The 12,168-nt window shown below is 38.1% G+C and overlaps 1 protein-coding gene across 1 annotated transcript in view; it reads left to right on the top strand.

Moving 5' to 3' along the window:
* LOC114023732 (synaptotagmin-9) overlaps positions 1–12,168 on the top strand; it is a 208,163-nt gene that overhangs the window by 145,593 nt on the left and 50,402 nt on the right. Inside the window, exon 6 of the mRNA XM_027836542.1 lies at positions 1,469–1,598. Within this exon, the coding sequence (XP_027692343.1) occupies positions 1,469–1,598 (130 nt within the window). The remainder of the gene's footprint in view (positions 1–1,468; positions 1,599–12,168) is intronic.

Below are 12,168 nucleotides of genomic sequence, written 5' to 3' on the forward strand. Positions count from 1 at the left end.
AGAGAGAGAGAGAGAGAGAGAGAGAGAGAGAGAGAGAGAGAGAGATTTGATTTCCCAAAAGAGAGCCACAACCAGAATGGAACAACTAATGCTTTACCCCAAGGTGCCAAATTCAGAAGCTACAGAGAGTATGTACAGCCTTTTGACAGCCTAGAATGAGCTTCTCCCTACCCCAATCTGCAGTGACTCAATGATAACCACCATACCTTGGAAGGTTTGTGGTGATTGTCCTGGAAAGGGGGAGGGGGTTTGAACTCTGGTTCTAACTTATGTACCTTAAAGTATTGGTTGTCTAGATCAGTGCTGTCAAATTTGAATAGAAACAGGGATCAATCTCCAAACCATACATAAAGATTCCTGTGAGTGCACATTAACTTAAAAACTGCATATTGGGGCATCTAGGTGGCCCACTGGTTAGAGCACCAGCCCTGAAATCAGGTGGACCTGAGTTCAAATCTGGCCTCAGATCAAACACTTGACACTTACTAGCTGTGTGACCCTGGGCAAGTCACTTGACCCCAATTGCCTTAAAAAACTGCATATTAACCTTATCAATATTTTATTGTATTTTTATTTATTTTGTTAATTATTCCCAGTTACATGTTATTCTGGTTCAGGCTATACTCAGCCCTTGGGTCTCAGGGTTGATGCTTCTGGTCTAGATTATATACAACTAGGAATGAGGGAAATGGATAAAAACTCACTTAAAGGAAGAGAGTCCCTGCTTAAGTCTGAGGGCAAGGACCATGGAGAGAAGAGTTAATGAGAAAAATAAGAAACTTGCTTTCTCTTGCAAACTTAAAAAAACTGTCAAGAAAATAAGATGGTGAAATATAGAGAAAGCTTCAAAAACATGGGTTCTGAAGCAATGATATTCTGTCAAATTCTAAATGAAGGGGAGTTAACCAAGCATTGGCCAGAAGGGTAGAACATCTTTTATAAAGAAAAGATAGAAGTGGGAATAATAAGCCCACTTTCTTTTCCCTCTATTATCAAAGCTTGGGAGGCCTTTTGCTATCATACCTTCTATGGGGCCTCTATGTTCCCACCTGACACAGACCCTGGCCTTGTTAAACCTCTCTGCCTCTTTCAGAAACCCAAAGATTGCCTGGGATTAATATGATAGACATGTATAATGGGGCTGTGAAGTGTGATTAATTAACATTTATGAAGCATTATAAAGGAAAAAGAGGGAACCTATGAATGAGAAAAATAGGGATAATCCTGCAGAAACCAAGGAAATTCGGTGTCTAACCCTAGTCCTCTCCACATATACACCTCACTATTCCTCCTCTAATTCTGGCTCAAGATATCCTTATTCCTAATAGCCTGAGATCCAGTTTTGAGCACAGCAGTGTGTGGGGCTGACAAGCAGATGCAATCAATGTTCTGTCTCATTGCATGTAAATAATGGTTGTCACTGAATGTCAACATTTTAAGAAAACAACATTGTGGGCCATTTTCACAGTGTAGGTCACAATGAGATCATTGGGGTGTGCCAAGTAGGCAACGAAGCAGAACGCCTTGGACGAGATCACTGGAGTGAAATGCTATCATACCCTCGGAAACCCATTGCTCACTGGCACCCACTAGTTGAGGTAAGCCCCACCTTTCTCCTCACTGCTTTCTGTAGTAGAATAAATGCTGTAGTCAAAAGTGGTGCATTTCAGGGCAGAGATCCAAGTTCCCAGAGCATCTCCCCTCACATAAAGTTTAAAAGATGAAGAAGGAAGGAAGGACGAAGAGACAGAGGGAGGAAGGAAGGAAGGAGAGACAGAGAAAGGAAAGGAGAAAGGGAGAAAGGAAGGAAGGAAGGAAGGAAGGTAAAGCATTTCATATATAATCTGATAAAGGTTTATGGATGCCTTTTGTTTTTTATACCAGTCATTTCCCAAGATACACACCCCTCCATTAAACCCTGCCTTGCAACAAAGAAAAAGCCTTAAGCAAAACTAACAGATAAAATAACCCAACAGTATACAACAGTTCACTTCTCTAACTGTGCCCTCCTCAACTCAGAGTGGTCTCTGAAGAATTGTTTTATTTGACTTAAAACCAGGGTTTATTAATCTCATTGTTTTTCTCACCCCTCATTAAATTTGAAAGAAGTTGAATCTGCTCACATCTTACAAGTTGAATTGTGTAACATTAGACAATCGGTTATCCCAACTCTGTGCTTTGTAAACTTCAGTTCCATATGAATACCTTTGGCTTAAAAGTAATATTTCTAGGACTTCTGTTATATCTATCTCCCCAATAAAACAATGACAGGTTATTTCACTTTTTCTTCTCATCCCCAAGCTTTAGCTCTGTGCTTTGTATATAGTAGATGATTTTAAAATACTAGTTGTTGAATTGGTTTAAAATGAATATGGTGTAGCAGGGACACAAGTTTCACAGAAGGATGGTACAGCGGGGAAAAAACAGAATCATAGACTCAAACGTGGAGGGGAGCTCAGTGGTCAGTTAGTCCACCTTATACTAAAGCATGAATTCCCTCTTGCGTATACCTGATCCTCCACCTGCTTTAATATATACTGCAATGTGAAGTTCACTACTTCCCAGGGTAGTTCATCCCACTGACAGCCAATTCTTCGTTCTTCTGGTGGTTTTTTTTCCTTCTTTTAACAAACAAAAATCTGTCTCTCCGTAGTTTTCACTCATTTGTCTTAGAGCACTGGATTGGGAAACAAGGGAGAGCAGAGTTCTAGTCTTAGCTCTATACTGGCATGAGAGAAACCAAGAGTAGGTTTCCAGGGAGTGCCAATATAATGTAATGGGAAAGGTATTGGATTTGGAATCGTGAGATCTACTTCTGATGTTGAGATTGCAGAATTAAACTCTCCAGGTCTTTTTCATGTGAATTGCTGTCTATTCACATTCCCTATCTTATATTTGACATTGGATTATTTTTAGCCTACATTTGGACTTTGCATCTGTCCCTATCAAGTTTCATCTTATTGCATGTGGCCCGTCATTCTAGCCTCTCAAGCTTTCTTTGTATCCCAAGTCTATCATCCAACATATTAATTATCCCTCCCAGATTTAGGTCATCTGTAGATTTGATGAGCATCCCATCTCATGATTAATAAAATTGCTGAAAAGGACGGAGTCAAAGACAGATGCTCTGGGACACTATACTAGAAACATCCCTCTAGGTTGATACCAATCTATTAATCCTCTCCCTTTGGGTCCAATCATTCAAATTCCTAAATGCACCAAACTGTATTGTCATTTAGCCCACATATCTCCAAATTGTTCAAAAGGATAACATGAGAAACCCAGCACATTCCTCAGTGAAATATAAGTATGATGTATCTATAGCATTCTGCTGACCTAACAGTGTAGACACCCCATCAAGAAAGGAAAGGAAGTTAGTCTGGCATGTTCTGTTGTTCATGAACCCACATTGGTTCTTAGAGATCACCACTTTCTTAAGTGGTCATAAAGCATCTTTTTAATAATAGATTCTGGAATTTTGTCAAGAACCTATGTCTTGAAGAATCTGCCTTCTTCCCCTTCTCAAGGTTTTCTATACTGAAAGCACTGCTGTGCTCATCTATGTCTTCCCACACTTAGTTGTGGGATGGTAGGAAGAGTAAAAGGATTTAAATGGCATCAAGGCTTTTGTGGCAGAAAAAAAATGCCTTAAAGCTTAGATGAACATTGATCAGATGTGAGGAGGATCTCATTCAACACCCTCTAATTCTTCACTCGATATACATTACAGCAGCAATTTTGTAAAAGGTTAATAACTATAGCTGCCTTGTTTGAGGGGACAAAGAGAGAAGAGTCACTGCTTATGGATGAATGTACTTGGTTTGGGGGCATGTGTCATGAAAGGGATGTTATTTGCTTTTGAGAAGTGGATGTTTGTTTTCTGGGGGAACCAGCTTATTCAGGAATTCCCCAATACCTTCCGATATTATTATACATTGCTGTAGTACTAGCTGATTGCAAATAATTTTAAAATTTGCTGAAAGTTGTTGAGTCTCAGCAGCATAAAGAAAATCTCTTAGGGAAAAAAAACATTTGGAGTATTTGATGTAACTGTTTAAAATGCAACTTGGAGTAGGTAGTGGGGTTAATATCCATTGTTATAATACATTGTTTTGGTGTTTGCTACTTATGGAGGGAATAGTAGCCAAAATTCAAAATTTCCTGGGAAAACATTCTTTCTTTGTGTTTTAAGTTTCATAGACATATTCAAACTAACATCATTAATTGGTTCTATGAAAACATGATATTAGGCAAAACAATTTTACAGGTAGCTAGAACAATGTTTTGAATTGAATGCTGATCAACATGATAATTAGATTAATTCTTAGGGGAGTCAATGTTAATCCAAAAATCCAATATAAAAGACATTTATTAAACACCTGCTGTGTGCTAGGCACTGTGCAAGGTGCTGGCTATACAACAAAATTTTAAGATCCCCTTGTTTCAGGAAACTTACATTCTACTAGAGTGACATGACATATAAATAGATAGGGATCCATATGATTTATTTGAAGAAAAGAAGACTATCAAGCTCATGAATCAGGAAAGACTTTCCATGGGATATAGTACATGATATTGGCTTTGAAGGGAGTCAGGGATTCTAAGATGCAAAAGCAAAGACGGAGTACATTCCAGGATCAAGTAGCAGCCTATGTGAAGGCACCAAAATGGGAAGTAGACTGCTAAGTTTGGGGAGCACAAACTGGCCAGTTTGACTGGAATACTACAGGGGATATCCATGTGAAATCTGCTGCCTCTGAGGATCCTCCCAAATCACTTTTCTTTTGCGCTTCCTTTGGCCCCCAGATGAATGGCAACATAATGTTAACAACATTTAAGAGTGTGCACCATTTGTTGAACTTTCCTCTTCTTCCTCCCACCTCTGAGCTGAGGCAATTGGCTCATGACATGAGAGTTAACCCAATTTGTTGTTGCCTATCTGATATATTTCTTAAATGATTGGCTAAAAGACATTACAATGGAGTGTTGTGAATAATGGTATCAAAGCCTCATAACCCCTAAGTAGGCATGGCTGAAAGTTAGCTAAAGGTTTAAAAAGCATCACAAAGGGCACAGCTTTTTCTGATCTTAGAATATAAAGTCAATACTACAAGAGTTCCTTGTACCTGTGACATAGAGCAGCTTGCAACATAGCCTGGCACACAAGACCTTCCCAGAGAGAAACATAGCATGGAGGAACACAAGTGTAGACACATAAGGAAAGTTATGCATGAATACCAAGACCCCAGAGCCACACTGCTCTGCCATCAAAGTTCTTATCCAACTCTCTTACTTTCTCTTTTCAACTCACACAATTCTGCAATTCTAGTACAAAGGATCAACCATATATCTGAGTCAGATCTTACTCTTTCTGTTTTTATCTGTTACTTAAAAGCATCTTCAGCAAGGGGCTGACACTGGTGCCCCAATTAGAGCTACTGGGAGTAGCTTCTACCTTCCTGTGCCCATAGATCAACCACCCTTCCTCTTTGAGGGTAGTAACAAATAGGGATACTTAGTGATAATGTAATCATGATTTTTGTGGAATGATATATAGGCCAATATTTATGGGATTTCTTTGTTTTTAGTAATAAAAATCAGATGAGGTACAACACTTTGATTTATTCAATTTTTAATAGGGAAACCACAACACAGCAGCATTTAGAAATAACAGTTGTGTTGGAAAGAAAATATATGTCTAATCATAAAGCCTGATTTCTATGATTATTTCTCTAAATAACAGAAGGCTCTCATATACAGTGACTGTTACAGAGCATTCATTTTTATGACATCTGAATAAAGTGTTTGACTGAGATTTATGAAAAATATTGACATGTGTTGCCAATCCACATCTTCAAGAATTACATTAAAAAATACTTTCTCACACAATGGGTTGAGAAAACCCTTCCAGTTGGGAGCAGATAGAATCCATGTTCTCTGAAAGGACCAAGGTCTCCCTGTAGACCGAAAGCCTGAGAGGGCAATGGTGGCAAAAGGACCCTGATGGAACACATTGAAAAAATGACCTCAAAAAAGCATGTAGCAGTTACTCAGGATTCTTCCCTATGGAGGGAAAGAACAGGAAGGAGAACAAATAAGTGGTCCCCAAATGTGTTCTCACACAGGCAGGCTTACCCTTGCATTTCCCCTGTGAAGAAAGAGCATCACTGCAGGAACTAGCAGGTTTTATTGAGTTGCATGCTTGGTAGTTTTTGTTTTCTGTCACACAAATATTCATTGCCAAAAGGCACACAGGAGAGCCTGCATCATTTTGGAATAGTTTCAGATTTAATGATATTTAAACATGATGATACTACACTTCATTATTTTTTAAAATGTGGTAAACAATGCTACATTATCTATTTTTCTCTGGGGTCCATTTCTAAGTCCTATCCTTGGGGGGTGGGAATGGAGGGGGGGCTCTCTCATAATGGTTCCATTCTGAGTGAAAATTAAGACATGAGTCATTGGCAATGGTGACAACAGAGGGTGATATTTTAAATTTCTTCATTTCAGTATGTTCTACAAAACGCTTATTCCAATGCCTTATTGTGATATTGAAAGAAATCTATGTTCTTGAAAGCTATACCAGCAGATAACAAGATTTGTCAGGTTCTGTCAAGCTTAAAAGCTTCAAGTATGGTCCAAGTCACAAACTGTGTCCAGTGTCTAAGGACCAGTAGAGAGTCTTGTCTCCTGGTAGTTGGATGCTATGTGATCAGTTCCTTGTCCATACGCATCCCTGAAACAGATAAAAATCTCAGATGACCCTAAGCCCTTTTTTGACCCATTGCACTTTCACAGTGATGGCAGCAGAGGAGTAATAAAGGGGAGAGGGGTTTTTGTTTTACTTTTTTTTCCATTAACATGCATTTATTTTTTTCTCCCTCCCACTCCTTTCTCCAACTAGAAAAACAGAATAATAATTTTTAAAAAACCTTTGTAAAACAAAATTTTTATAGTCAAGCAAAACAAATTCCTATATAGGCCATGTGAACAAATGTATGTCTTATTCTGCATCTTAAATTTATCTCTCCTCTTATCAATGGAGGTGGGTAGAATATTTCATCATTGGTCTTCTGGAATCATAGTTGGTCATTGTGTTCATCAGAGTCCTTAAGTCTTTCAAAGTCATTGTTATTAGGTAAATGTTTTCCTGGTTCTTCTCCATTCATTCTGAATCAGTTCACTAAAGTCTTCCCGGGATTCTCTGAAACTATCCCTTTCATCATTTCTTATGTCACAATAGCAATCCTTTATATTCATATAATATAATTTGCTCAGGTGTCCCTGCCTCATGAGCACCCCTTTAGTTTCTAGTTCATTGCCACAAGAAAAAGAACTGCTATAAAAATTTTTGAAACAGAAGATATTAAGAATTATACCATTTTTACAAAATCTGAGTTATAATAGAAAAGAATTAATGAAGCACTCACTATGTGACAAGCACTGGTCTCAGTGTGTGAAAATAAGAATAGAAAAGTGAAACATTCCCTGCTTTCTAATTGGGAAGGATGACATGTAACATTCCTCTGTAAGTTCGTTTATTATCTTTGGGAGTTGTTGTGAACAAAGAATTTATCGCCCATTAGCCAAATTGGGGGTGAGCTTCTCCATCCTTAGCTAATGCAGCCCTTAGATCACAGGCACACAGCTCATCACCAGGCTTTTCCTGCTTAGTAGGACATGCCAGGGCTTTCACTCTGCCATCTTGGCTTTGGAAAATTCAGGACCAAGTCCACAGCCTTATGAGGCATCAGAGCATGATACTGAAAGAAAACAACATTCCACCAACACTCATACAGTAGTCTAGGGTTGATTAACTTTGAATCATTGAGGTTTGTCATTTTGTAAAGAGAACCTGTACAAGCAAATGCGCAATGGATGTTTTTGCCCAAACTATGACAAGCAATGGGATGAGCATCTATTGAGTTAATCCATCAATATATATAATGTGTACAGGTGCTGCACAAGGGGGATAAGCTGGGTAAATAGGAAGAAGAGAGTAAGTTGAATCGCATTTGGGAAATTGTTTAGCACTTTCAAAGATCTCAAGTTGCTCCCTCATGCACACCAAAAGAATATTTTTTACAGCATCATTCTATCCATGATGCCATGGACAAGGACTTGTTTGCTTTTGTCTTCATCTATCTAGCAGCTAGCACAGTACCTAACCCAAAAATGAGTTTGATTGAATTTAGTTGAGTTAAATTGAATAGAATTAACTCAAAGCATGAAACAATTGCAATCCTCAAAGAATCAAAATTGCAAGTGACTCAAAACATAGTGGAGGGATAAGGAATTCTGTATAAGAAATGGCACAAAATAAAACATCCGGGAAGTAGGTAAGGGTCCTCAGAAAAGCAAGAAGGTCAGTTAGGTAGCAAGTACAGATAATAACAAAAAGACAGCCTGAGTGCTACACTGGTATTCACAGATGTTATAAAGAAAAAGACCAAAATAAAGCAGTCCCCACCCACATGTTAAAAAAAAACTAGAGAAAGACCCCCAGTGAATTGTACAGGTCTTCTATGAGGGATTTTTGAACGGGCATGAACAAGAATCAGATGAGAAAAGGAAGAATTGTGACCTGTCCACATCAGTAAGATTACAGACTCACTGAAGCATAAACCAATGAGTCATTATAATTCAAGTTTGTGTGTGTGTGTACATGCATGCATATGTGTGTATATGTATGTTTAAAGAGTTTGTGGTTAACGGCTAAATGGTGAGTGGTTCTTGTCAGCATGACTATATAAAGGATTTCTGCATGAGTGCATGAATTAGACAAGATATTCATAGCTATCATCTACATAGCACTTCAAGGTTTGCAAAGCACTTTACAAATATCTCATTTTATCTTTACATTGACCCTGAAAGGTAGGGGCTATGGTTATTCCCACTTTACATATAAGGAAACTGAGGCAAGTAGATTAAGTTATTTGTCTACGGTCACACAAGTATTAAGTGTCTGAGGCTAGATTTTAACTTAGATCTTCCTAACTCCAGATCTAGAGCTCTATCCCCTGGGCCTCCTAGCTGCTATGATGTCTGAGGACCCTGACAACACTGAGATTCCAGCTTCTAGGGCTGACTGAAGGTCTCTCAACTTAAGGATGATTCTTCATATTAAACTTGAGGAAGCATATTGTTACTAAAACTGGAAGAGTAGTACTTAAATTAAAGTGTTTGGGTTTTGGTGAAACTTGGCATCTCTTACAAATCGTTCATCAATTACTTGGAATCAGCCTGACCTTCTTGTACTCAATGTACTGTGCAGTATATTCAGATGTGTTTGGAATTGAGAGGCAATTGTCATAAATAATAGAAATAAGGGGGAAAAATGACAAAGGTTTAAAGAAGACGGAGAACTATGTAATTATTTCTTGCAATTACTGTACAAATGATGTTTTGTTTTTATATTGTAATATGTATGCACATATATAAATATATATATATACCCATATATTAATTGTTTCTTGCAGTTACAGTCACACTGGAAAAATGTCTCGAAGGTCACCTAAGGAAGGAACTAGTGTTTTTCCAAAGACAAACATTTTAGTTGAAATCCTGCAAAAAAAAATTTGTAAGGCTTATTTATCTTTGTAGTTTGGACATAAAGAGCCAATCAATCAGGAAGCCTCATAGGAGAATGTCTGAAATCTGATCAAGAAAGGTAAATGACCAGAAGAGGATGTCTAGTTTGGTTTAAGACATCGATTAGCCTCTCTTATGGAAAGGTGCATGATGAGTAGAAGTAGGCTTCAATCTATGACCAGCAATGACTGATATGCATGTTTTATAAAAGATATAACCTGGAATAAAACATATAAACACATAAAACACATAAACTGGAATATGTATAATAAGAAAAATAGGTAAAAACAGTCATGTAGCCAGTATAAAGGATCACAGATGGGCAGCCTGAGAGAAGACAAAATGGCATATTGAATAGTGTACTAGGCTTGGAGCTAAAAAGACTTGGGTCAAGATCTTAGCTTGCTACCTACAACCACATATATGACTTTGGCTAAGTCACTTTAATCTCTCTGGGCCTCAATTTTTCCACAAGTAAAATGATTCCTTGGACTAAATCCTATATGTCCATGACAAGAATATACAAGGTACTATGCTAGCACTAGGAAAGGAAAACAGGTAAAGATGGAACATGGCTTTTGCTTTCCAGAAGCTTACATCCAAATAGAAGGCATGAGACTGTACAAAAATAATTCTAATACAAGGAAGACTGTTATGAATGCAAAGAAAAGATCTAGATAGAATGCAATGAGAAATTTGAGCTGGCTCCAGCTCAGTAAATCAAGGAAAATTTCGTGGAGGGTAACCGAGTTAGACCTTGAAGGACAATTTAGAATGTCAATGTGAATATGGGAAGGGCTAACAAAAGGAACTATTCCCTTTGAATCCACCTAGAAAAGATATCAGGGACTAGACTAGCCAGGAACTAGGCCCAGGCAGGGAAGAAAAGTTCATGGTGCTCAGATATCCATTTATGAAGGTCCAGAAACAATAGAAGTACCATATAGAATAGAAGTCCAGTTACTGAAACTGTGAACACAAAATATAATACAAACAGGGGCTTACAGCAAAAGGCATAAATTATTTCTGAATGACAGAAGGGGCAGAAGGACGTCATTATGGAGATCCAAAAGATGATCAGGATAATAATAATAAGTAAGATTTTACAGAGTTTAAAGTTTGTAAAGTACTTTACAAATATACCATTTGATCCTTACAATAACCCTGTGAAGTAGCTACTATTATTAATCCCCATTTTATAGATGAAGAAACTGAGGCTGGGAGAGGTTACATATCTAGCACAGGGTCACCTAGCAGGTGTCTGAGGCCAGAATCAAATGCAGGTTTTCTTACTCAAAGTACTCTATCTACTGTACCACCTAGTTGCATAAACACAGTCCAAGATCAGGCTGGAGTTAAAAGAATCAAAGTATATATGAAGGATTGTCACATGGAAGAATAATTAGACATGTTCTTCTGGGCCCAAGAGGGCAGAACTAAGAGCAATGGTTGGAAATTTGCAGGAAGGCAGATTTCAGCTCAATATAAAGAAATTCTTGCTAATAATTAGAACTGTACAAAAGTAAAATGAGCTGTCTCAAAAAGTAGCAGGTTCTCCATCACTAGAAGTCTTTAGGCTCAATTTTCACTTGTTAGAGATTTTGTAAAAAGAGATTTTGTTCAGATACTGATTAGACTATATAACCTCAGGGCAGCTAGGTAGCATAGTGGATAGAGCACTAGCCCTGGAGTCAGGAGGACCTGAGTTCAAATCTGGCCTCAGACATATAACATTTTCTAGCTGTGTGACTCTGGGCAAGCCACTTAACCCCAATTGCCTCACCAAAAAAAAAAAAAAATAGACTATATAACCTCTAAAGTACCTTCCAGCTCTTATACTCTGTGACTTAATGACCTCTCAGGCCCTTTCCAATTGTGAGATTGTGTATATGTTTTCTGTGTTCCAAGAAGGGGCATAGTGTCAGCCCTTAATAATATTGATTGATTGACTGAAACAGGTTCAAGTCTGGTTAGTGGTTGGTGGGGCTGGAGCTACAGCTTTTCCAGCATGAGAGTCTTGGATAATGCTGACATTTTACTTAGAAAGTTAATTTTTCTAGAAGCCCAGTCATACCTAGAAGAACTATCCAAAAGAAAGGCAGTGGACTGAATGTAGTATTTTCCAATCAGTAAGCTCCAGGAAGCATTTCAGGAAAGTGGGAACCAAGATCTTACTCAGGCACAGAAGGAAGAAAGTATATATCAGTACCTTGGACAGAGTAAGTAGCAAACCTGAGGGTAATAAGCTGAATCAACACTTTAGCGTTATCTATGAGCATTAGGAGTGTGCCTATGGTGGTAATAATAAGTTAGTCACATATGAAGTCATGTGGAAAATGTGGCAGCCTACAGAGAGTTACTCTGACCTAGATGAGGTTCTACTGTTCACAAAGGGCACACAGTTGCTTTGTTGAAAATCAAAAACTATCAACAAGTATGTATTAAGCACTTACTTACACACTATGTGCCAAGCATTGTGCTAAGGATTAGGGATATAAAGACAAAAGTTAAATAGTTCCTACCCTCAAGGGGTTTACATTCTAATGTGAGAGATAGCATGTTTGTATGAGT

Source organism: Vombatus ursinus, unplaced genomic scaffold, assembly GCF_900497805.2.
Source record: "Vombatus ursinus unplaced genomic scaffold, bare-nosed wombat genome assembly UNPS02014818.1, whole genome shotgun sequence".
Classification (NCBI taxonomy): domain Eukaryota; kingdom Metazoa; phylum Chordata; class Mammalia; order Diprotodontia; family Vombatidae; genus Vombatus; species Vombatus ursinus.